The sequence below is a fragment of the Pavona decussata genome, unplaced genomic scaffold, assembly GCF_977016875.1.
Source record: "Pavona decussata unplaced genomic scaffold, jaPavDecu1.1 SCAFFOLD_102, whole genome shotgun sequence".
NCBI classification, from domain to species: Eukaryota; Metazoa; Cnidaria; class Anthozoa; order Scleractinia; family Agariciidae; genus Pavona; species Pavona decussata.
In genome coordinates this window covers 6812970-6840050 of record NW_028145517.1, presented here as the reverse complement: position 1 = coordinate 6840050, position 27081 = coordinate 6812970, and the positions used below count along the sequence as shown (strand labels likewise).

Here is a 27081-nt window from a genome sequence, read left to right as displayed (position 1 = left end):
CATGTTTGTGGGAAACAGACAAAAAACCAAACGTAAATGTTTCCCACTTCCCTTTTGGTGCATTCCAATGTCCTTGGAACTACAATGACAAACCAATGGACACCAGACGAAAAGTTTTCTGGTTCTTGGTGAGAAGCAAAAGCAAACTAACAAATGAACCAATTCATCTCTGCTCACTTACCAATGCCTTTCAACGATAAACAATTCTCTCTTTTTTTTCAAAACCACTCTTTCAACTGAAAACCTTTATTTTAATTATCTGCAAACTCTCACTGCCTCAAAATGGTGAGATTCAATGTTGCATGGGAAGGAAAGTGGTAACATTTCAAACTTCCTACATTGATCTTTACTTCAATTTTTCACAGTCTGTTGAGAATTGGAACAGAAAGTTGCCTGTTCAGAAAAAAACTAGGGTTTCGCCGACCATTAACGAATCAGAGTAAAATCCAGGAAAAATTGGGCAGACGCTATAATTGTGTCTACACTGCCTAAGGCATGACGTGGCACGACATTCCAACACAAATTGCGTGCACAGAAAGGACGCGCAAAAATTGGCACAAACATCCTTAACCTTTGGAATCTGTAGATAAAATCCTTCAGGGTCACCATTCAAATGAAAGCTACTAAGCGGTATTGTATAAGGTTGTTTTAACTACTTTGCCTCCATAAGAGAGAGCAAGCACTACTTTTTTTTGAACAAACACCTCACCTCTGCTGAAGCTGTGGTTATATTCCTGTCGAGAGAAACAGGACAAGTGTCAGTATGAATGAGCTACAGTGCAGTTACAGTAGTTTATAAACCATTATGAAGAGTCACTTTACAAGTCCAACCTAGTTAATCCTTACTACAATGCAATTTTAATCCAGAGTAAGTGGCATTAGCCAAATATCCAATTACAGACAACAACTTTAAAAAAGTGTTCCACTGAAAACAGGTTCCATTCTATTCTCATTTCAACATTTTGTAAAGAAGAAGGATGCATTTTATCAATCAGTCACACTGTCATACTTGGAATAAAAAACAGCCAGGTTCTCCCAACAGGGGTCAAACCATGACATTCTGTAGACTACTCCGGATGCTTATTTTGCGAGCTGTAAGAGGCTGGTGAGAGGTAGGTCATTAAGCATTAAACTGGATTCACGTGACAAGCCACTTTTACTAATTTTCACAACTAATCCACCCAAGAGAAAGTTCTGATCTACAATAACTTAAAAGTACATGAATGAAAACATACACATTTGCACGAAAGCCACTGACCAGAACTTCTTCAGTGCTTTTTATTATGCTCTATAAGGTGGTCCTCAATTTTCAATCAACGGATAAAATCCTTAAGCGTGACTGTAAATCGTCCCACCATGTTAGGGCTTTTCTGTAGCACTGCTTATCGTGACAAAAGCTTGGTTTGCTTGTCAAAAATGCTGCTTAAGGCATGGGTGGACTTAGCAAAGTATGCTGACGAAAAAACCGCAACCGGAAAAGAAACTTTTTAGTCAAACTGAGTGGGTTCTCACTTGCAGGAGGTAACTGTTGAAATTCTCTGCCCACAAGTTCATCAACATTTTCTTTTGATCGGTCGTCTATTTCTCCCAAGACCGCTTTGGCTCCTCAAGTTCAGGAGGAGATGATAAAGACAAACTCTGCTAAGTACTCACCTGAGCTTCAATCAGTGCCTCTCTAACTAAACATTCAGTCAGCACTTAGCACCCAAGGGTATAAAAAATTGTAAGTATTTGGTGCTGTTGCCGAAAAAATTAGGAAATTGTGAGAGATATAATGGACATAAAACGCACGTTTGTCTAGATGGTAAAGAAAGAGCATGAACTGAAGCAAATCCTATGCTTTTTTAACTTGATCACTAATCTTCTGTTTTATCTTTCAAGCACTGACAGTTACCACTGTGATCCTCGTTGTTCAGCTCAATTGTCAAAAAATCTGCCTACTTCACCCAAGCACTATGGCGTCCGATGTTTTTGCCAACTTTCACACATATTGCAAACTGGAAAAGTTAGAGTCACACTAGGAAAAGTGTTTTGTCAACAGCTTTTGTCCACAAAGTAATCAAATTTTAGCAAATATTTGCCGAGTGTGATCCACTCCTAAAGTAAAATTTCTTCACCAGGCTAGTTTCTTACCTCTCAGGCAGTTGGATTTTAGGAGGTTTACTTTTGCTAGTTGTGTTTGATTTAAGCATTGTTCCCTTGCCACTTTCATTGTGTTCACTCTCGCTTTTATTCCTAACTTTCCTGTCCTTTTCCTCTTTAACTTTGACCTCTTTGACCTTTGGTCGCTCCTTCACTACTTTCTCCTCTCCTTGCGGAGACTTCAACACACCATTGACCACTGGTTTTGCTTCAGTCTTTTTCTGATTTACTTTAGATGTGTCCGGGACAGGCGGAGATTTCACATGTGACAGAGATGAATTTTTATGTGGAGTAACAGTCTCTTGTCCTTTGGTAGCAGGAGGAGATTTAGTGGTAGCGTGTCCAGAACTACTCAAAACCCCATTAACTTTTTGAGTTTTCAACCCATTCTGCTGCTCCTCTTTGATATTGTTAAGAGTTTTCTTCAAGGTTGCATGATAGTTAGGTAACATTGCCGCAGGCTTAGCCTTCTTCAAAACACTGAGGTTCTTGGAATCTTTGTTCTTCGCATCAAAGATGAACTTCTGGTCGCCCTCCACAGGTGTCTGCGGAAGTCTTGTAATGCCGTAAAGATTATTTTGCTGTTGAAATACCGGAGCTATGGATTCAAATTTCCCCAGTGTGGCCTGTCAACAAATGAAGGAATCAAGACTTTAGGAAACCAACAATGTGAAAAACACAAAGGAACAGAATTTGATGAAGACCGTTAAATTTGTGACTGCCATTTCCATAACTCTGTGTCATTTTAGCCTGGCAACAAAAGTGCCTACAAAAACAAGTTATATTTTTCCTAAAGCAAACATTTTACTTGTCTAGAACCCAATGTCAAGAGTGTTGTCTTACAGGAAGTTTGAAGGGAAATATTTAATAAATCTCAGGGTCGTCATTAAGTGCTGGTAGCTACCTGGAAAGTGGCTACTTCCTGTTTCAAGCCAACTACTTTTCAGTGAAAAGGTTTACATGTTTAATAAACCTGTATTTTATTAACACTCATTCATTAAACTGACTACATCTAGATCCTAGCCATCTACTCTGAAAATAAAAAAAAACTTATTTATCTATGGGGTTAAATTTCTGTTATCTCTACCTGAATTCTTTGTTGAAGGGCATCTTTTGTAGATGGTTGTACCTGCCAAGGAACATAAATGACTTTAACATTGAAAATTTAAACAACAACTGTTATTTGTTTCTCTTGAATAACATGTCTGGAGTGAGAGATGCCTGAATTTGCTGAATCAACAGTTTCACTCAACCATAGGACTCAAAAGTGTGACAATTCAAATAGAGCCGCCACCTACAGATCATGGCTTGCCACTTGGTTCACAATAATTTTCACCAAGGCCCCCTTTGGGTCTTTTATAGTGGTTGTGGTAGCGAAAAACCAAAACAAGGCAAAGAATTCTTAACAGCTGACTTGCACAAACAGTAACTTACAGCTTGAAATGGACTTTGAATTGCTATTGTTGTACTGTGACACATGGAAAATTGCCAGCTTCAAAACCATAAAGTTGACTTGTTCGATGATATTAATGTATGTTCTGGAGGGTTAATTTGTTGGTTAATGGAGACTGATAATCAGAATTTAACATTTACTTAATGTTTTGAAGGATAGTGGACCACAGGTGTCCCAAGCTCACGTTTAGAGAAAGCGAAAAATTAAGTATCTATTTATTCATATATGCGTCACTGCTGTGTGAGTTGGAACGTGACCTTATATCTTACGCGGTGTTAGGTTATATGAGAACCGTTGAGAATTTGAGCGTTTTATAAGATGTTGTATAGTGAATAAAGTATCATTCATTTAGAATGCTAAATACTTTAAAATATCCTAATTTTTTTACGTAAGATGATTAAAACAAACTCACCTCTTGTGTGTCCATTGTGCTTTTTCATTATTTTCGCTGTTTTGGGCTTTTTATGCCACTACTGTTCTCCCCTAAAGGGGGAAACAGCGAAAATAACGAAAAAGCACAACGGACACACAAGAGGTGAGTTTGTTTTAATCATCTTACATAAAAAATGAGGATATTTTAAAGTATTTAGCGCTCTAAATGAACGATATTTTATTCCCCATACAACGTCTTATAAAGCGCCCAAATTCTCAACGGTTCTCATGTAACCTAACACCGCATAAGATGAAAGGTCACGTTCCAACTCACACAGCTGTGATGCATATATTTTGCTTTCTCTAAACGTGAGCTTGGGACGCCTGTGAGAGGACAGATCTAGATATTTGTTTTCACAACAATGACCTAAGTATACTAAAGATTAGGAAGTGCATTCAATGTCACCAGGCTCTCTTTCCTTTGCCAAGCTGGTGATGATGTCACCCGTTCTTGCAAAATCTGCAGGGGATGCCAGATACGCGTCCCAAGATCCATTCATTCAATCAACGTATTCCCACAAAATCTCGACTCCAATCTGTATTACGCAATTGATTAATTATTTAATTAATTAATTAATCTGAACATACCCTTCTAGGTTCATCAAACAAGGGGATATCAGCAGAGTTCTAATTGAATAAAAAAAAAAAAAAAAGTTAGACTAAAAAAACAGGGTATCAACTTACAAATGCCAAAAAAGCCTTTACGTGTTGCCTCATAATGTACAAATTAAGAACTAAAACATTCCTTCAGTAGAAAATAAACCAGTCTAAAGGCAGAATCTTTACTCTGAGAGCATGCTTCTCTTAATGAACATCTAGACAATATATAGCCAATTGCTTTTATTAACATCACTCCAATCTTGCACCCCGAGTCCTCAGGCTCTTTGGTCAGTGGTTGGTCACCAGAAGAGGGAAACTGAAATTTTATCACAGCAGGATTTCCGTGATAAAACATTGCAAGCTCTTACGTAGCAGCCAATAAAATATGTTTTTTAGAATTCCCCAGTCTCTCTACTGGTGTCCATCCTCTGGCTAAAGAGCCTGACAACTCTGGGTACGAGATTGATGCCACTCAACCTTGACTGGCCATCTTACAATGTCCAGTGTAGGGCGCCCATGCAGAAGCAACTTTTCTCCAGTCTTACAAACAAGACTATCAAGAGTTAGGAGATGCAGTTTCTATGGATGTTGCAATACATCGCAAATTACATGATCACAATACCCAGACTAAAATTTATTTTTCCTTAATTTACAACATACCGATGCCTGCCTTGCAAGTCTAGCTCGACGACGCCTTTCCTCTTCTCTCTCTCGCTCGTGAATTGCTAATCTGAAAATAAATTTTAAATGTTTTGGTTATCTAAAGCAGCAAACAAAGGATTACACCAAAAAAATTCACTTCCTGAGCTCCCACAGAAGACAGGGCTCTCTAGAACAACCCCCTGTAGATATTGTGTATCCTACTAAGATACAGATCTTATTAGATGTTTTGGGGTCGCTTTATTTGAGTTGTGCTGTATTTGACAAGCTCGCAGGATCAATAAAAAACCAACACTGAGTAAAATACCCAGCCCTGCCACACACCAAAACATGTAATAAGAGATCTATCATCTGACTAAGCTTTTTATGACAAGTAATGAAGAAAAACAGGATGAACACATATGCAAGCAAATGGTTTCTTTTTAGTCTAACAACCACCCAACCAGTTTTTCTTTGTCTTTTGTGCCCAGTACTGCTTAGTAACTTTGCTAAATAACTAACTGTATGAATATTGGGGCATATTCATACTAGTTTCGTGGAATAGTTGAGCAATACCAATTGGTGTTAGATAAGAAATAACTGCATCAACAGCCCACACTACAGCAAAGTGGTAAAAGGTATTGGAACCGTTGCACTTTTGATGAAAACTAGAGGCATATGTCAAGGGTTAGCAGTCATGATCCACAAGACTGACACTATGAAAATTATCTTTACAACAGCAAATCTAGGGGTTTTGTTTTCCAGTTATCCAACACTCACTGAATAATTCCATACTTTCACTGGTTGAAAAAACAAAGACTGCTATAAGAACTCTATTTACTGTCCTTTACCTCCCTAGGCAGAAGTTTAAATATTCTTTTTAAATCATAACAAATTTGTAGTAAGTACCAACTTGTTAAAACATGTCCAAATAGTATTCAACTTCAAGCTAAATTATCCTAAAAGAGTTTGTTATAGAACATGTATGGACCATAGCAAAACTGCAAGAAGTATCTTAAATGTTTAAAACAACATACATCAAAACTTAATTCTAAGAGTATTAGCAGGGTAAGACATGCCTTGTGATCAGCATCATTAGTTTAAAATACTAATCCAATTATTCACAGCATATTTTAGAAAACTGAGTACTCTGTGAAACTTACTTAAGTACTGCATCACATGCTAAACTTAGAGGGTGCTTATCAGAAAAGCTTTGCAATGCTCAATAAAACCACAGAAAACAATTCATCACCATAACATCAATTAAAGTTTGGAGTCACATGATAACATCACTTCCAAACGCTTTCTAGCATGTGTGCATAGGACTTTAAATGTATTTGTAACACTGTCCTGCTGATTAAAAATGGAAAATGCTACATGTAAGTTAGTGAACTTTTTGACTACCACACAGGGTGGCCTGACAAAATCTGACCAATCATGCAAGAAGTTGGAGAAGTATCAGCTAAACAGGACATTTGCAACTGACCTATGCCCTGTGTGACGAACATAGCTAAACATCGAAAGTGTGTTTTATTTAACACAAGTCTACATGACCGTGCTGAAAGGAACAACTTTGGCCAAACACAAAATGTGCAAGGTGCCGTTTCAGCAGGGGGGAAAATGAAAGTCGTATCTGCATAGTACAAAACTACCCTGGAGAAAAGTTCAAGTTGATTACTCTTGTCATAAAAATAGAACAGGTATTGATGTGCTCAGGCATGCATGATCCCTGTTTAACATACTAAGTACATACATAAACCCAATTTTAGGAAAAATGCACGATTTTAAATAAACAACTCAAGACCTTGTGACTACCACGTCACTTTCACCTGACGTATATCGACGGTGTGTATCTCATAAGGGAAAGCCCAAGGGATGTCCACACCAACCAACAGACAGGGATTTTCCCTTGCTATGACAAGAGGGAACCAAGCTACTTTGACGGAAAAACTAAGAATTGACAACACTTAGGGAAAAGAATCCCTGGTTACTTCTATCATTTGCCATCTACTTCAAGAAATAGCAACAACCCTGAAAGTCTCCTAAAAATAACACAGGCTCATTTAAATATTATTATATCTTTCATCCTCATGTTACTTACAAATAACTACAGCTTTATAGAGGCTCACCAGCTCAACTGTCGTCAGCTACTATAAAAAACAGCGTCCACTTGCCTTGAATACTAGATGAATGCTCCCATACATAACTTACTAAAGTCTCAAACTTCCCTTTCACGAAAAAAGCTTTCACTTACACTTGAGTGAACAAGACAATGGATGTTCCCTGGATATCTTAAAACTTTGATGGCATTTTTGATAACAACAATATCAAGATCAGCTGATGATAATATCATCTGATAAACCTAATTCTATTCATTATATTAATCATAACATTATAATACTGGGCATATGTATATAGCTTATGTGGTTACACGTAATTAGAGGCTAATGCATAAGAAGTAAGAAATATCTCTATTCAGATTATTCAGCACTTAAAACGCAACTCTTTCCCAGAGTCAGATCAGGGTGAAAGTATGTAACATTTAAAACAACTGAAAGCTATAACAAATCACAAACGACTGGAAATATAACATTGTGTTTAACAACAGAAAAGAGTAACATTTGAAACTCGCCATAGAGATCTTCAATGGAACTTTTACTCAAATAAAAACCTTTTGATGGATATTCAAAGAATTTAGACCCAATGGCTTTTAAGACCATATAAAGCTGGTTACTTAATTACTATGGCAGAAACAAGGGAACTATAATATTATGTGATCCATGATCAGCAATCAGCAGAAGACAAATTTACATTGATAATGTATTTCTGATCTATTTTTGTGCTTTCTACTAAATGTTCAGTAGATTCCGTTAACCTTTATCACATCAAAGTATAATGACTAGACAAAACCAGTTCTAGAAGAATATCATCTACATAAAACAGGAACATAGTACTAAAAACTTTGCTATTCTCTCAGAAGTTTGGGTCCTAATGTAATGGCAAAAAATATATCTTTGACACAAATCAAACACTTAACAGATTTTTTTTCCTTTCTCAATCAAGATATGTATTAGACAGAAACGCACATACCATCATATCACAATAAATTTTCACAACAGTTTCAAAGGGAAACAAGAGAAATATTTTGGAATGCTAGATAATTTTTCGTAAGTTTGGAGAAACTGTCCAAATTTTTCTTAAAATGACACCAAATTTTTGGATTAAGAAAGAACAAAAATTGAAACATGTTCTGTGCCAAAGATATTTTATTATTTAGTAATTGGGTCAATCTGATTTGAGCACAAAATCACAAATCCCCCTGGAGACGAACGCATTTCAGCGAAGAAGTAATAAAATTCATGTATAACAAACACGTTAGTAAAAAGTTCAAAAATTGTTTGGTTTATCTTTGAAAACATAAACTTGCAGCACCGTGTTAATGTTGTGGTTGTATTAGCTTATAATGAGTTTAATTCAAGGACCAGCTGAGTACAGAAGCTTTCAAAAGTTTTGTAATCTGTTCGAAATTGGCGACACCTACAAATAGCGAACGAGAAGTCAAATTTGTAATATCCTCTTTAGTGAATTTGCTGAATATGAACGAAAGCTAAAATCAAAGACTGGAATAACTGATCAACGAAAGTTATAAAGAGCAACACCTAAGGAACCCCTTGGGAAATATAAGGAGGGATGATAGCTCTGTACAAAATTAAGAAGTTCTTGAATAAGCCTAAATATTTCGCTCGCAAGTCTCCCCATATGTCGACAAGTAACGCCGAATCCCGATTAATTGCGGTTTCGGCATGTTGCTGTGATAAAAATATTTCTATTCCCAAACTCAGGAAGTTAGAATAATTGATTGCGAACCAGTTCTCGGTAATAATAACGCTTAACGTTTCCTGCCGGTGTGAGGCATAAACAAAAAATAAACCAAAGCAAAGAATTACAGCCGACATCTTAAAAGAACCAATTTAAATTTCTATAAATTTTAGACTTCGGTGAAAAAATCTGCTGAGAAGATTTCATAGCATTAAATATTTGGCGGAAGTTTGCCCGTCTGAGGCGAGAGCACCATCTGTCGAAAGTTTCTCTCAAAGACATCGCAAAACAAACGCGACAAAACGTGCCCATTGAAAAGGGATGAAATTGTTAATTTAACTTAAAAAGGAATTAATCTATTCCTGTCCTCTTTCCGACGTTAACCATGGCAAAAATCACATCGCCGGCCAAGACACTGGCCAAAGTGCAATAGCAATCGAGTAAAATGAAAAATTTCATAAGTATCGAGAAAGTCGCTCGCAATGTACTTGATCATGAACAAATTTATCACCGACGTGAGAGCCCCGCGCCATCACCTCTGACGGTCCAATCGTTTATATTACAGCCAATGGGTTTCGCTGTGAAAGATAGCAAATTGCTCCGAAAAGTGAACTTAATTTCTTTGCTTTTTGTCTAGTCTACGATGGCCATGATTTCCGATTTCATAAACACCTTGAAAATCTTGCCTTCCGTTTCGAAGGGATATGAAATTACAGACGAGTGACTTATAGGTTAGATCGTCCTCCGGGGAGATGATGTCGCAGTTGATATTAGACTGAAGAATAAATTGCTTCAGACATGCGACAGCAAGCCACAAACAAAACTGGCTACCCGTTTAAATCACAAGCAATACCAAGAAATCAAACCCCCCCTTTGTTTAGAATCGCACAGATGAGTTTAACCACTTTCAGGATTGATTCGGCGACGTGACGTTTGGAACGCTCGATCGACAATTGCCAAGATAAAATTCGAATCACCCTGTGTGCGCGGTCTCCCAGAAACAACAAAAACACTGGAATTGCTCGGTTAGCTAAAGATCTATGCTAACCAAATTTACAGCTAGAATATCTTCTGGCAGAACTTTTAAGAAATCCGCGAATTTTTCAAGTACGGAAGTTCAGTTCTTCTCTCCCTTAGCCGTATAGATGAGGGGGCGGTATAGAATCGAATGCGGAATTAAAACGTAAATTTCTATAGTAAGATCACAGAAACATTGTACCAAACTGATATTTCCTTATATAACATCCATTACCTAGACGATGGACCTTTCTTTTATACACGAAATTATTTTCAGGATCTCGTATAACACTGCCTAGAAAATACCATACATGGACTTTCTCTGCGCGCCATATTGATAAGACTAAACGAGTTATAACAGAACGAAATTAAAGATGATATATTTTTTCAAGACTTACCCAGACGACATTCCTCCAGAGTGAAAATCTGTACTTCTCAGAGTAGTAGCCGTCTCTCTTAGGCTCATAACACGGGAAAAGAACAGTGGAAATCCAGAAGAAAGCGAGCAACAGAGCCCAATATTACAAAATTTCACCAGTCTACATCAACACTATTGTATGGTCGACAAAACAACCGAACACCACGCGCAACGGAGTTTTTAACGCTGAAGAAGAAAAGAGGTGATTCCTCTGACAACTTGGGAGGAAATAAGCGCCTTGAAGCCTCGCTTTTTATGCCTACATATTCGATAGCCCCACAAACAAAACCAGTTGAGAATGAGAAGTCCTTCATCCGCTAAACATCTCGAGATTTCGGGCAGCTGTGTGACGCACAATCACACCCCACGTGATCTCAACACCAGATCTCCGGTGTTCCCATTGGACAAGGCACCTGCCAATCAACCCGCTAAAGATATACAACCGGAAATGGGGCTTCCCTTATTCGACGCGAGCACAGAAAACCGGATGTCCGAGAAAACTAACCTTTCTGAGGATTTCAATTCGCGTGAAGGCACAAAAACATATTGCGACATTCACAGAAAGAAACTATTTTTAATTTGTGATACAAACGCTGGCGTAAGGCTTCCTATTGTTTGTTTTCCAATTTTATGATTTATTTTAGGACGAAACATCGCGTGTACGATCTCTCAACTCGTCGGAATAAACTGAAATCGTGACCTTATTAGTTTTATTCTCTGGGAGTTTCACCGATCTTAATTTATTCTGATGCTGTTAACTGATTTAGAAATTTATCATCGTCTAAAATGGCTCATTCGGGGTAGAGAATGAACTTATAAAGTGAGAAATATACGCAAAAAAGAGTTTCTTGTCGCTTGAGAACTCACCCTCTCGAATCGCATTTCCTTTGCGTTGATGGAAGTCTATAAAAGATTATAATATTACGCACAAACTGACGCCCACCAGATGACAAATGTTAAGTGGACGATCATACGTTTTGAACTTTATTTGCCGTGGTGAAAACTCTATTTAGTTAAAAAAATAGATGAGGTCTGTTCTTCACAAGATTGTTTTGTTTCAGTTAACGCATCATAAGCAACGATAATTATAGTTAGAATTGTCGTGTGACATATATTCCATAGCTCCATCTCAAGCGTTTTTAAAAGTCATTAAGATTCACAAGTTCACGCGACAATACGCTAATTGAGAGGCTGAGTGACTGGAGAGGCAGCTAAAGATAAATGCACGTTCTGCTAATTATAGCTTCTGGCTAGATTACCCCCAAGCATTTAAAAAATCGAAGGCTCAAAGAGAAAGGAAGGAAAAAAGAAGGAAAGAAGGAAGGAAGGAAGGAAGGAAGGAAGAAAGAAAAAAAAACAACAACAACAAAAAAAAAAAGTCTTAAGTAGTATGCAACGAACCATTCTGCTACATGCTATAAGAATTATGAACATTGCACTTTCACACTAGGTTACGTTACGTTACGCTGTTTTTGTATATTTGTCTTTGTAAACCAACCGGTACCCCATAAAAGGTGAAAGGAGCTTGGCATTTGGCCCCTCCGTATAGCCCAAGACCAAACATGGAACTAATTATAGGCAATTGTCAATAAAGAAAGAAATATGAACATTGCACTTTCACACTAGGTTACGTTACGTTACGCTGTTTTTGTCTTTGTAGACCCACCGGCACCCCATAAGAGATGAAAGGAGCTTGGCATTAGGCCCCTCCGTATAACCTAAGACCAAACATGTGACTAATCACAGACAATTGTCCATAAAGAAAGAAAGAAAGAAAGAAAGAAAGAAAGAAAGAAAGAAAGAAAGAAAGAAAGAAAGAAAGAAAGAAAGAAAGAAAGAAAGAAAGAAAGAAAGAAAGAAAATCCCTCAGTCACTCGATCAGAAAGTTCCTTGCAAGATTTCGCATCCGGACAACTCCCGTGATCAGCTGATATAAACATAAATCAGCGAAACTTCACAATTTGTCATGCTTTCCTAGTTCCATCTGGATTTGATGACGACATCGATATTTTGGAGACTCGACTAAACAATTTGTCTTCATCTACATATACAAAAGTTGGTAACATCATTAAGGATATACCATTTTATAGTACCTAGCAGGCGAAGGCTAGGCAAAGGTCATATATAACAAGGCAAAGGAAGTCTGATGAGCCCACGCTCCTCGCATTCATGAGATATCCAGACCTGCACTTCTGTGATTGGGTAGGAAGCCTGTGGGAACGCTCTCGAAAGCTCGACTCGCTTCCGCTTCTTGAAACGAAAATTCTCGGTGGATCTCCGTCGTACAGGGCTCAATTTTAATCTAAAAAATAAGGGGGCTCTCCTATTTCCGCCACTGAACATTATACTATTTACTTAATTAATGATCAGCATTCTTTTCCTTCGTCTCTTTTTCATTAGAATCGCAACCCGACATTACGAAACCTATTTTTCAGCCGGGATAAGGTAAGTAGGTCTTGAAGAGGATACTGGTGTAAATTGGATGGCTATTGCATCTATTAACTTGATTAGGATGAAATCGAATGGAATTAAGTTAAATTATTGGCTTAAAAACATTAGCCGTAAGTGGTCAAGTCCCGGGAGATATTCGTTTTAATTACCTACAACACATTACTTTACAGAGGACAAGACTAGAAGAATACACAATACAGTGTATATAGACTACTGGCTACACTAACTTACATTGCTTCTGAAAACACGATTCACAGTTCTTGCTTAGAAAAGGATGACTGTGATTAAGATGCCATCGAGTGGAATAAATTCAGTAAAGTTATTTTTTGGCTTATAAGCGTCCGACAAGTCCCCGAAGATACAGGCTCACGATAAAAGTGTTTGACAATATAAAAAAAGCTAATATCGTCAATATAGCTACTAATTAAATTAAAAATAACATCTATCTATAAACATAAATAAATAAAAATAAATCAGGTCAAAGGCAATAACAGATCCATATAACAGATCCTAGGTGAAAATATGGCTGATTCACTTAGTACGAAATCACCGGCTTTGCCGTGTGTTTCCTAGTAGTAAAGTTCAGTATATATAAATTATGGCGCGTGAGATGAGACTGCTCATAGATATTACATCCATGTCATCATGAATTAAAAACCAAGACCGCGGATACGTTTTTTTTTTTCTTTTTCTCGTGGTAGTGTACTAATCAAAGTAAAGTGGTTCATAACATTCTAAAGTCAGTTCCGCACAACTGTGAAACGAGGCTGCCTTCCACAGAAAGGGTTGTCAAGAGAGTGCTATTTGACCTTAAAAGACCCTCAGCAGACATTTTAAAGAGCTGTTATTCTCCCTCTATAAAAGCACCTATAAAAAAAACGTTTGTCTTGTTTGATCGCACAGAAGTCCTCCTAAGTGTCACGTGACACTCCTCGGTGCCAATGACGGCCCAAAATGTGTTTTTTTTTTTACTTTTAATGGCGAACATTTGTACTCAAGGACTTAAAAAACTTTTTCCCGTTGGAGTTTAGTCCGAGGATGCCACGCTAATAGGCAGAATTACAGTTACACTCCTCCATTATCTTTTAAGATGCAAAATACTGACAGCAGACTGATCCTAACGGCGGAGGTGGCGATCTTGATAGAAATAAACAACAAAGGCTACAATGACTCAAATATATTTTAGTTTTTTAAATATATTTCAGTTTTTCTAGCCTTTGTTGTTTATTTGTATCAAGTTCGTCACCTCCGCCGTTAGGATCAGTCTGCTGTCAGTATTTTGTAATAATTCGGCTGATCCAGGTCTACAAGAGATCCGGCACTACTCATCGGTTTGACGAGCTGTGGACTCTTGACCTTAATTGCGGAATGATGAAGCCCTTCAGACTTGGCGTAGCGAGTAAGGAACTTACTAGATTACTATAATGTCAGGCTTTCCGTTTCCCCAACTTGGAATAAAAAGATTATAACTTTGATAATTTCGTTTTCAGCAACCTCGTCCCCAGGGCTTTTCCCCTTGAAAATTGGGAAAAAGCCCTGGGAACGAGGTTGCGTTTTCAGGTCACGTGACTAAGAATTGATACCACCATGTACCAATGGCGATACTGGTAACAAACCGCTTGACAAGTTTTAGGAAGATTGCGCAAATACTTCCCCTTCAAATGAAAATCTGATGCCAAATTTACGAGCCAGGCCATGCCTTAATGTACTTAAGTGATTTTGAAAAGGTCAAGTGTAGACGGTGTTTCAATTGACGACTTTCGAAATATTAACTTTGTATCAAGTTCCAGAGGACACAACAGAAATGAATTGTTTGTGTCCTCTTGGTCTCATTGTCAAGCTGAATTTAATTTATCGAAACGAACCTATATTCGGGATGTTGATTTGTTTTATGGTCAGAGCTTGATTCAGTCAACACCTAAGGTTATGAGAATTAAGGACACGATCATCTAAGGTGAATTTTCTTGATATTTTAATAACTTCTTCGCAGTTCTTTTGTAAGAAAAGTATGGGGACAAGATAGGAGAATTTGTTTTCTGATATTAGGGGTTAAAGGGTTAAGCGATTTGCATTGACGTTCTCGTTAGGGCTTGCCTGTTAATCGGAACGTCTGTTGGATAGGATTGGCATGGAGATGGGTACAGGCATGCCTTGACCCAGAAGGATTTTCGGTCAGGAGTTTCTTCGAAAACCGAATTTAATTAACTTACTTACTTGCCCTGCAGGCAATGAATTATTATTCAAACTTTATTTTTTTAACTTTCACTTTTAAGACATATTTTATTCTGACTGACATTAAAACATGATTGCAATGGCTAACTTGCAGTTTGCGGTGGATAGCTAACGGAGCCAAGTGTTGGTAGCCGGAGTTGGTCAATAAAGAAGATCAACAGTTCACATAATGTGTGGTTCATAAAATGTGTGATAAATCCCTGATCAGTTAAGCCGCAGGTCCAGCAAAAAAGAAAAAAAAAAAACGGTTTTAGCACCTTCATCTCCATTCATTTACGCCTTTAGTTAGTCTGTGTAAGTAGTGCATTTTAATTTTTATCATAGTATCGAATTTTATTTTATTTTGACATCCTAAGGGGTGTTACCAACTTTTATATTTGTAGATACGAAAGTTGATAATAACATTCAGGTTCGCGACTTTGGAGTGCAGCGCACGTCTGGGGTAACAGGAAATACACTGAGATTAGTTGTGTCGACTTTCGTAGGCCAAAATTTGAGAGCAAAATAAGCAAACGCAAGGGCACAAAGAAAACGGAAGCCATGACGAGTGAACGGAGACGAAAGCCGACTCGCAAAACCAGACACTTCACCTAAACGCCGAGACCCTCGACTCGGCGCGAAACGATCTGTAAATAAAAACGCTATGTAAACGGAGGCGAAAAATAATTCGATGCAATTTTCAAAGTTACGTTTCTGTTTCGCTTATTCAGCAGCCTGGGTCGCGGGTCGTCAGTTACTCAGTTGTGGCGATCGACTGGCGACTGTGTGAGCTGAGCCCGGGGGGGGGGGGGGGGGGGAGACTCAAAAAAAAAAAAAAATGGGTAGGGGCGTGCGGCCCGCTTCTCAAAACCCTTACCCTATTTATGACCAAAATCTGCGATTTTCCCTGCCCTATTTATGACCTGAAGTAACTTCTTCTAATAAAACAAAAAACAAACCCAGGACTACAGTGCAAAAATCTATACCCTATTTATTACCTAAATGGCGGCAAAGCGGCTAAAATCGATACCCTATTTATGACCAAAACAGCCGAAAAACCATACCCTTTGGCGCCGCACGTACCTATAAAGCCCATATAAGGGAGTACCCACCCCCCCCCCCCCCTTCGGGAGCTGAGTTTTGCCGCTCACTGGTCATGGTTCAGAGTGAACTGACTTAAGTCGACCGCCATTTGCGCAGTTGGTGTGGCTCATTTGCTAGTTGTGTCCCCGACCTGATGTGTTTTTTCGTGCACGCGATCGAGCGGTCAAAATTAGTACCTCAGTGAAATCCGGAACAACCGCAGAAAAATATGGAAATCGATCCTGGCTAGGGTTCATGCACGTCCTTCTATTAAATTAAACTGGAAAGACGGTTGGTCGTTTCTTGTTTGTGTTATTGCTGTCCTATAGCTGCTTTTCAGTGTTTTTGGGGTGTTGCCAAGTACAGGAAGACGCACAAATAAGATAGTTCCGTACACATTGTGGTAAAAGCATGAAACGTGAATTGCCATTTAGTCACGGTCATATCTTTGGGAACTTTGTAGGTAAATTTTAACACCCATACACGTTCTGCACTTAAGTTTTACAGTACAGTTTTGTTTTTTTTTCAAATTTTTGCGATATTCAGTTAAGGCGAGCTCGTCAATAGTACAGTTTGTACTAATTTTAAATGAGATATGTACATTTTTCTCCTCTCTACTGACAGTAACACCGTGTGTAATAACTAACTGCGTCACTGCGTCGCCTTGAATGATGTATGATAAGCGCTGTAACAATTACAGTATTTTATACAATCGACATCATGAACTGCATCAATACCAAAGCAAAGTATTTGCATAACTCTACTTGCTAGTTCGTCAACTTTTAGCTAGCCTTTTCTATTTACTCACCGTGTTACCTTATGCATTCACTCAATAATTCAAAGAGTATTTCTCAGCGAAGTTGTCTTCAATCAGGAGGTCGAGTACAATGGGTTTTCGTCAAGGCACGTACGTATTCAGCGTATTCTAAACAAAACGTGATGACGTGCGTTAGTATTGAACACCGTCTGGCACAGTCGCGTCAAATTCCTTGCGGTTGAACTAAGGAAAAGACAAAAAATAGCGTTAAAAATGATATATCGACCACTTTGATGAATATTTTTTCGTCTTTTAACTAGGCCCTAGACAAAGCTGAGCTCAAAATGGTCAAGACGGGGGGAAAAAAGGTTTGTTATAGCCCTCTGGTAAAAAGAAATTAGTAGTTAACTTTTCTCCGAAAAAATATACGTGACATATCAAACGGTAATGACTGCGGCGTAATGACTTGGTGATAGCACTTATCAGTAGGCTCACCGTGCACAGTCTTTCAATAACTTTTCAATCATTTAGCAAGGTTAAGGGGGGTTTATATACACATGACCAGCTTCAAGTCTCAAGTAGTTAAGACAGCTGAGGTACATGTTTCTTTACAAATTTAGTTTTGAAAAATACAATTGGAAGTTGATTACAGCCTTTTCAGTAGAAAACAAAACTCACTTAAAAAATTAACCGAGAAAACTGAAAAAACTCACCTAAAATGTATGTCGACTAGCGCACAAAACGTCACGTTTTATAAAATGCGCAAGTTTATTATGTTTATCACTGCTGTTTAAATTTTATCCAGTTCTGATCAAGCTACGATGGCCCAAGAACAAAAGTCTTTATAAAACTCACCTAATTTCTTGTTCAAAATTTTAAAAAGAATTTCTGGCGGAAGTACCCTCTACGGTTGAGACCAGCCGAGGAACCGCAACTGAACTGCTCGCCCATGCATCGACCACATTACAATGCTCTCTCAAATATTTGCTCAGCATCCTTGATTGAGTCTGTCATGCTCATCTTTTAATCGGCGCCTAAGTGAAAGTCTTGAAGTCTGATTGGTTTTAAATTTGACCTGTGAACTCTAAAGCATCACGTACAAAGCTCAATTTTTCTGATTTCTCAGAAAATGTGACCTAATTCCTTTATAATTACAACGCGGAATGTAAATTTGATTCAATTTCGACAATAGTCCCACAAATGAAGTCCAAAGTGTGCCTGCATCGTACAAACTGCGTCAAAATTCTGCCCAACTCAGTTTGGGTCTCTCACAATGTTCGGAAATTGTCGCTAAATGTTCGGACATCCCCGGCAAAGTTCGGAAATCTTATGAAGAGTATTTATCATTTATCATTTATCATCAGTATTAATATTTGTATCAGTGCCAGACACAGGCGCGTTTGTGATCATAGTTTCAAAACTTAATTGCAAAATTTACTTTCTAAAATGTTGTAAAGCAAACAGCCGGTATTCCACTTCCATCTTTTTACCTACTGGTGGGGCACTGCACCAGCATCGCAGAGGTCATGGGTTCGATTCCCGTTCAAGCCTGAATTTTCTCAGGTTTCAGAGTTTTCGCGGCCAGTTCATTTATCAATTATGCTTTCATATGAATAGTTCCAAGAGAGACCAAGATTTGCACAGCAGCATAATAAACAGCACTCGTGGAAAGCACTGCGCAACTTCTTGCAGTAAAATAGGCATCTGACGATGCGGATGAACTTACAATTCATGTGATCTTGAAATGTTTTCAAAACTGTGTTTCTACAGATGTTGCCTGGTGTAATTCCTTAGTAATAGCAAGTTTCATAAGGTTTCCCAAATAGTAGTTGAATTTAATGTTCAATGTACTTTTATGCAATTCAAGGAGCTTTACGAGTCCTTCGAGTAGCCTGAACCAAAGCCGGAACAAAACAAAATAGCACTGATAGTTTAAAGGCATTTTCTTTGGTGTTATCTGCGTATCCGCCACTTGAGGCTTGGCTGAACGGTTCAAAATATTGCAGCGTTGTTTGAAAAACAAGTCCAATGGCTATTTTTCAGTTATATATTTTAAACATTTTACCTGAGAGTACGGCAGACTTTCTTCCGATATGCAGCTAGCGTCAGACAATTATCCAACAGGATCTGAGGATGATTGTTCTGTAATCACAGTTTTTTCCTTCTCCGAGTTTTATTCAAATAAGTATGCCAGTTTTGGTAACAGTTTGTTTTCTTTCTTCAATGTATTTACTATCCATCTGTGGTCACACGTATCTATAATCTGATTTTAATTGAAAAGTAAACATAAACACGATATAAAGACGTCATTATACAGCGAACGGTCGAAGCGATTACTTCGCATGACGTCAGCTGTGAGAGGAAGCAGTTTGGTTTGTTTTGTTCTGCAGTGGGCAACAAGTCAAAAAAAATCTCGGGCATAACCGATTTGACGTCAATGTTTTATTATTAGAACGATTTTTGAATTAATACGTAAGTAAGGCTTCGAAACAAGTTCAAGTATTAAACAAATACGTTGGCAGGACGTAAAAAGGTTTGTTCATGTCTACTTCAAAACAATGATGCAAATTACCAAGTACCAGCTGGTTTTTAGGAAAAGTGGAAAATTTCGAAAACGTGGCAAAATAAAGAAAATATATTATTTAATTTGGATAGGCTGTAAGCATTTTTCTTCCACCTGAGCACATGTAGTTTTGCTATCTGCTGTTTGTTTGGTTGCTTGCTTTGGTTGTTATATTATATAGTGGCATATTTTGTGCCTCTTTATAAACTGATCAAAATTGAATAGAAACGGTAAAGAATATAAAAACACAATCAGGTTAACTGTTCTGTATTTGTGTCTATTCAGTTGCCGGAATTAAAGGACTTATCAGCATATTGTTTTACTCATTCCGGAGAGTGATTCATGAAGAATGATTATGAGTGAGCCAAACTTGGTTTGCATTGTAAAACCTCTCTCGCGAAATACTCTCCAAAAGGCCAATCAATTGAAAAAACAAACAAGCAAACCCTGATAAAAACAGAGCCACAAAAGTGCGACAAAATCGCCTGTGAAGTGTCATAGCCATGTTTCTATTCAAAGAGCTAAGCATCGCACTTAGAAAAGTTTACGAGTGTTTGATAAGCCGACAACTATACTTGGACCGAGACAAATTAACGTGCTAGCTGTTGAACATCATGCCTCGTGCATATAAATTCTCCATTTCTATTCGGAAGTTTATACAGTTCGACTGTACCGTTTTCCGATCAAAAACGGAAGCCTTCGAAAATTATGCATAATATTAAAGTTATAAACGACTGAAGGCACGTTACTATGCTATGCATAACTCGGTTAACGTCGGTCGATAATTCACTGCAAAATACGAACGTGTTGTCTTTTGGTTCGTAACTTCTAGTCATTGTCTTTGAGATCATTATTTAGTCCTTAAAATATATCGATTACTTACCAGGAGTTCCAAAAATTAAATCCCTGTAGACTATAGATGCCAAACTCAAAATAGATAACTACATAAAAGAATTGACTGATCGCCAAAAATCTCCCACAATTAAATCAGCATTTCGAAGGAAACAGGACTCTTGCAAAATGATGACGTCTAATAACCCACGAGGAAGTAAAACGTGAAAAGTTTAAAATAACCCAAGCGCAAAAAAATCTCTTGTGTTTTTATTGATGATTCATGTCTCCTTAATTAGACACTGATTTCTCAAGCCGGTGGGAAATAAAAACGAAATATCTTAGGTGTGTCGCGTTTTTTATTCCTGTCGAAGTTCTAGTCGAATTCCTTGTAGAAAACGTTTTAGCGGAAGTTATTTTAACACATCCCGGTCTACCCTCGAATACTAAAAATATCTCTCTTCCTGCTCCTCAATATCTATTTTTTCTTTCTTTCTCTTTCTTTTTTATATATGCAGACAACAGGAAAATTAAGCATTGATCACGTCAGAAAGCCATTTTGCTGAACGAGATTCAGCGTGTGATTTACATATTTAAGGTGCATAAATGTAACTTGAACAAACTACGGAAAGCAACAAACTTAAGAAAAATCTTTACTTCACTGTTGAGGATTAGCTTTAGATCAAGTTCAAAGTAGCTTAACAGTATAACAAACTTCCCGGTCGTACACAAGGACGATTTTTGATGCGATCACTTTTCATTACAGGAAATTTTAAACATGGAACGAAGGAAGGATGATGCATCTGAAACAACGTTTTTTTTTGCGCGGTTATGACTGCGGAAAACCAGATCTTAGTAAGGGATTTTGAAATCAAAAGGGATCACCACGCATTTTCAGGGATAATTGAGCAACGATAATTCTAAAAAGTTTGAAAATAGAACGATGTACGACTTTTTTTTCCAAATAGAAGCTTAATTATCTCTAAAAAATGTGTGATTACCCCCAATTTTCGTTTTAGATTCCAATAGCCCTTGTCAAGATCTGCTTTTCCTACATAGTCATAAACCAAACAAAAATACCTTTGCATTCGTAGGCACCGTCTTTAAGAAACTATGCTGAGACGCGCTTAACGTATTCGCAGTAACTAAAGGCTGAGGCACTGTTCTTACACGTTACTACTAGCGATTTTCACTGCGATTCAGTACGGTCGCGAATTGAAAACAAATTTGGTACAACGGGAACAGAATGTGTTTCTTCCTTTACGTGTAAAACTGATAGACTGCAAGCAGTCCCTTTCCGGTTAGTCGAGAGAGTGCGTTAACAAAATTCTACACTTCACAGCGCAGCGAGACTGGAGCGAGGAGAAATAAACGAGAAGAGACTGCCTCTCCCCAAGCCCCTCTCAGCTCGTTCGCTCCAGTTTTTTCGCGCACCCTCTCGACTATCCAGGAAGGGACTGCTTGCAGTCTATAAAACTGATTGACGGATACCCATTGGGGATCGTTGTGATACAGTACCCACCAAATAATTGACGTTTGTCTTATTCACTTCGCATGCACACTAGATATGTCGAATGAATTTCTACCGCTGGACGTCTCGGCAAAATTTGGCTTATACACAATCAACTCGTAATGAAATTGCCTTAAACTTTTACCGCGAAAGGTCAAAACACAAGCATTTTTTTTCAACCTTTGAAAGGCTTTTTGAGGGGACTTTTCAGTCCCATGCCAAAAATTTGGGTCGCCATGGCGACACCGACCTTATCCACACAGGTCAATCCTCCAAAGCAATCTCCTCGCACGAGGCGTAATTTATAACCTTCTTTCACGCAGCAGTTGTGGGATACCATAAATTGGCTTCGATAGTTAATTTTCAGAAAAATCGAATCGAAAAATTAAAATACATGTAAAGGTAGACCTATAGTATGATATTGACAGATCTCCCATTTTCTTTTACATTTCGAGGGAAAATAGCTTGGAACTTTGCTAAAAAGCTTGCGTCATTGGTACGCATGCGTAGAACTTCGAACGTCCATTTCGGTTGTTGGGTACAACATTTTGCAAAATGCAATGAGACCTACATTTAAACAAAATGTATAGACAGCCAACAGGGAAACCAAGGATGGGATTAAAGGTCACTTTGCTAGAGAAGAGGGTTCCCATGAAAAAAATAAATCAGCGAACGCCAACACCACGCGTAAGAGGCAAACGCGTGTTCCTTCGCTGCAAGCATTTTGTTCATGTACCTTGGAGAGAAACAGACGTCAAATTTCTAGCTGATTTCGCTCTTGCTTTTTTGGGAGTAGGAAGACAAACAAGGGATTCCAAGATAAAATCTAGTTGAGCAATAGATTCTTAGGCGATCACTTTACTGTATTACTGCTTAAGCGGAAGGCTTTTTAGGACAGTGGATTAACTGAATCAAGTCTGTGAGCAGACAATTCCCCAATTTCCTTTCTCGTTCCACACAGGAAACATCTACACGCAAGTGAAACGAATTTTGCCGCTTGGTTTAATTTCCGTGAAAACTGGTTGTTGTCAAACGAGCTTGCATCGCAAGCGTTTCAGAGCTGTTTTCTGAGTTTTTCATTTTTTGGTCGCCGCGCAGAAGTTGAGACCTCTCCGCGCGGTTAAAAAGCGAAAAACATACCAAACCAACTTTCACAAACTGTTGGTAAACTGTCGGCCGACTGTTGCCCGTTTGTCGGCCGACTGTCGGCCGCCTGTTGGCCATTTGTCGGTCAACAGTCGGCCGACAGTCGGTAGTGGAGAGCTTTTCTTCTTAATACCGATTGCTACGCAGGTCATCGTTACACCGATGTGGAATTAATGTTTGGTTTATCAACAGAGTTGATAACTGAAGGTAAATTGGCCACCGTAAGGAGATTCGAGTGCTGACGTTTCGAGCGTTAGCCCTTTGTCAGAGCGAATCCTAGAATTATCTTGGAATTATCTTTGTATCTAACTATCAGAAGTACACGATACGATTTCCGTTTGCAAATTAATGATAACAACAACTACAAGGAATAACGAAACATCAAAACAGCTTTATCGGTTTTCTAAATAAAGAACAATTCTTAAATGCATCTTTACAAGTTCAACGAAACAACACTTCAGAATATTTGTCCATAAAGTTAGATATTCAACAAGCAAAAAGAACAAAGTGGTCCACTTTCAGCGACCATACCTGAAAAACAAAAAAAAAAGAGAACGATTTTTAGAAAATAAGTAACTTAAGGCCCGTTCAAACGGCTTCAATATTTGCCCAACATTCGTTGTTGGACAAATGTTGGATGAACGAAGTGTTCAAACGGCTTCAACGCAAATTCAACATTTTCAAGAACAAAGGAAATGTTGAATCGATGTTGAATGAAAGTTTAAACCAATTTACATCTGATTCAACACACTTTCAACAAGCTTTCAACATTTTCTAAGCGTTCAACAATGTTGAACGACCTGTTCAAACGCCCCCGACATTTGGTTCAACAACTGTGTTGAACGCATTATAGTTTTTTCTTTAACAAAAACAAAAAACAAGCGATTTATTGAATACGTTGTTGACAATACAAAGAACGCTAGTTTCTCCCAAACTGGCCATCTCAACGTTGGCTCATTATATATTCTTTGATGGATAGTGAATGAAGAACAGGTTCTCAAGACTAAAATTACAATGTAAAGAAATGAAACTTTCCATTTAAAGTGTATATAACAGCAATGTTTTTATTTGCTTGATCAGACTGAAAAAAAGAATTTCCCTATCAATTTTTCTTCCATGGGTTTCAGACATATGAAAAAGTGAGATTTCACTCCCAGTTGGGGTACAATACCATGCAAGTTGGTTCAAAATTTGGCAATGAAACCACCCGCCTCCGCTCGAGTTTTGAACATTTTATGACGTCATTTTATGGTCTATAAGGGAACAGACCATAGAAAACTGCTATCGATTTGTTCAATGCAAACCACGAACTATAAAAAAACAATATTAATTACACCTAGGCGCATCTTTCACTGACGGAGGCAAAGTTATAATCAATCTTGCTCCTTACTTTTGGAATTCCCACTCCCTGTTGTCAAGGGGACAGACTTGACGAGTCTTCAGCCAGCGAGAGATGCAGTGAAAGTGGAAAGCATGCTGTTGAGAGATAGCAAAGACAGTCATTTGGGATTCTATCTACCTCAAGAGGAATGGAGAAGTACTCAAGCTTAAAACGTCACACAATTATTTGGATCATGTTTACTTCTGGTAGTGGCAGTCAGTTTTTAGGCTGGTTCATCAATGCTTTAGCTAACAGGTGACAGATACTTAAACAACAGTTGGCCAATAGTCAGGCAATAGTCAAGTTTAGTCAACTGATCTCTTGTCTGATATAATTTTGATGTGGCTAAATGTAATTAAGGCAAAGTTAGGTTTGAGCCAATGTGGTCAGCGGTATTGTTTGTGACAGTGCGTGATCTGTGGGGCAGTCCATAGGTCCTTGCTGGGAGGGGTCCTGTTGTGCAATATATTTAGCTTGCAAGTTAGCTGACCGTCACAGATCACTTGCTGTGCAACAAATCATTGCAGGTTCTTGTAGTAAGCATGATCTAAACTTTTTATATAGTGGTCTTGCACTGGTGGTGGATGGAGGTTCCAAATTATTTATTCTTGTGACTTTCAAACATTCAAACCTGTATGATTCTGCAAACATCTGTTTGCTCTGTGATGGCACCAATTCTTTTGTTAAAACCAAGCTGTACTTACATTACAAACGCCCCATGCCACAGTACATTCTTCACTTGTTGCTGAGGCCTGGTTAGCTTGACATTCAATACCTGAAGGAGTCAATATGTTTAATGACATTTGCTGTCACAGGCAACTAAATATGGTTCCTTCTGCAAACTCCCATGTACATAAAATTAAATTGTAACTCCTGAAATTGCCATTTTCTGGGTTTTCAAATCACTAACAGGTATTTTCCATACTTAAGCTTGGGAATTTTCTTTTATTCAAAAAATATCTATTGTCAAAAATCTGACCACCTGTACTAACTGTTTCTAAATTTACATAACAAAAAACTTATGTTGTTTAGTGACGGACCCTCATGCTCCATCTATCTAAACATAATGACCAAACCTCTGAAGATTTTCCAATCAGTTTACAACCAACTAATTATCTTGTCGAGCTGGGGTCTCAAATGCTTAATGACAGCACTAATGTATAGCTCCTATTTAGGGACATGGTTATAATAACATTGGCCTGTATAATTGCAAAATACCCTGCAGAATATAGACTTTGTAACTGAAAGGTAGTTTCAAGATCTCTCAATAACATCTTTTAACATCTTAAGGCACTGGCTATGTGGTATGAGAAACACTGCAAATAATTAATTCAAGTTTGAAAGGCATCTTAGAATATGCAGCACACGGTTAATACATGTAGTGAGTAACTAATTCAGGACTCCCTTTTCTGTCTTTTTAGCTGGAACAAGGAAAGTTAATAATCTATCTTTTTCTTTTTTGCTTTTTATGCCCATGGAACAAGGTGTACACCCATTGTTGTCTTACTCTTAAGCCTAGTTCTAATGTTGGAAAATCCCAGACAATCGGGGATTTCACTGTTTCCTGACAGTCCCAGATTTTGCAGAGATATCAGGAAATTGACAGACATCTGTCCCAGATTTGAGGTAATCATTGGGGACAGATGCCATTTTTATTTTTTCGGGGGGAAGTGGGGAACTGGAGTGAAGCAATTTAGAGGATTGGTAATGAGCTAAAACTGTCGCAGAAATCTCCGACAACAGAAGTTTGAGATTTCATATGTTAGGAATGATCACCGACCGTTGCAAAAATCTGGAACGTGTTGTGAAAATAGAAACACTTCCAATTTTCTTGAATTTGTCTGCGACCATCCCAGACGATGGGGATGTCTACAATTTCCAGTTTTTATTAGTTTAGAAAGTCTGGGACGATCGGAAAGCAGTGAAATCCCCAATCATCTGGGATTTTCCTGCCATATGAAAACTAGGTTTTACACTTTGTACCCTCAAGAACAAGCTGCATACCACCTAGCTAGCTACTACACAGAAAGTAGTTCTTGTAGCAGGTTATTCCACAGTTATAGCCAAATACGAGCCCAAAGTTTGCAGTTTTGCTTCAATACTACTCATTAATTGATACTGATTAATGCTAATTGATAGTGATTTTATTGATTACTGAAATTATCCTTTGACTACGCCGTGAACAATTTCAAATTAAACAATACTTACACAAATCCATGATATGGTTACGACAAATGGCGCAGTTATCGACTACAATATCTGAAAACGAATAAATTTATATTTTAAAGTTTCATATTTTAGCATTATCGAGGGAAACAAAAGAAAGTATAAAGGCATTTCACACAAAAAATAACTTACCCCAAGCCCATAGAGCCACGGCGTTCCACTGTACAAACACAAAAAGAAGCAGATTTAGAACGAGTTGACGTTTCCAAAAACAGCTTAATATAAAAAGGGAAGATTGATTAACATTTCTACCTTTTTAACTTCGAATCGTTTCTTGATAGAGCCCGAAGAAGTTGATGGAACTGAGGGCGAATCTACCTCCATTCCTTCGGCCTCCGCCATTTTTGCTGACATTGATCTGTCTTTGCGCAAGCTCAGCAGCTTTGCTTCCTCGCCTCATAA

The 27081-nt window shown here is 38.1% G+C and overlaps 2 protein-coding genes across 5 annotated transcripts in view; both read right to left on the bottom strand.

Annotated features, from left to right (window-relative positions):
- LOC146471974 (uncharacterized) overlaps positions 1-17988 on the bottom strand; it is a 35397-nt gene extending 17409 nt beyond the window's left edge. Inside the window, exons 1-7 of one of the 4 annotated variants that reach the window (XM_085120543.1) lie at positions 17878-17988; positions 17074-17190; positions 5288-5357; positions 4616-4654; positions 3230-3271; positions 2134-2768; positions 710-734 (exon numbers count right to left, since the gene is read on the bottom strand). In XM_085120543.1, the coding sequence (XP_084976669.1) occupies positions 710-734; positions 2134-2768; positions 3230-3271; positions 4616-4654; positions 5288-5357; positions 17074-17090 (828 nt within the window). In that variant the 5' untranslated portion in view covers positions 17091-17190; positions 17878-17988. Of the gene's footprint in view, positions 1-709; positions 735-2133; positions 2769-3229; positions 3272-4615; positions 4655-5287; positions 5358-10500; positions 10900-17073; positions 17244-17877 lie in introns of those variants that run through there. The other 3 variants (XM_085120542.1, XM_085120541.1, XM_085120540.1) reach the window with 3 other exon arrangements.
- Positions 17989-23443: 5455 nt separating this feature from the next.
- LOC146471973 (E3 ubiquitin-protein ligase RBX1) lies at positions 23444-27064 on the bottom strand. The gene is made up of 6 exons (XM_085120534.1): positions 26932-27064; positions 26812-26839; positions 26662-26712; positions 25158-25228; positions 24463-24548; positions 23444-23603 (listed from the first exon to the last, which is right to left on the bottom strand). Exons 1-6 carry the CDS (start codon positions 27031-27033, stop codon positions 23591-23593), a joined length of 351 nt encoding a protein of 116 aa, XP_084976660.1. The 5' UTR covers positions 27034-27064; the 3' UTR covers positions 23444-23590.
- Positions 27065-27081: the final 17 nt, after the last annotated feature.

What these genes read in the sequence shown, in the direction of transcription:
- LOC146471973 (XM_085120534.1), bottom strand. Translation starts at nt 27,033, where the DNA reads ATGTCAGCAAAAATGGCGGAGGCCGAAGGAATGGAGGTAGATTCGCCC. An exon ending in AACGATTCGAAGTTAAAAAG is followed by an intron (nt 26,840 to 26,931) that starts GTAGAAATGTTA and finishes GTGTTTGTACAG; the next exon opens with TGGAACGCCGTGGCTCTATG. An exon ending in TGGCATGGGGCGTTTGTAAT is followed by an intron (nt 24,549 to 25,157) that starts GTAAGTACAGCT and finishes ATCTCTCAACAG; the next exon opens with CATGCTTTCCACTTTCACTG.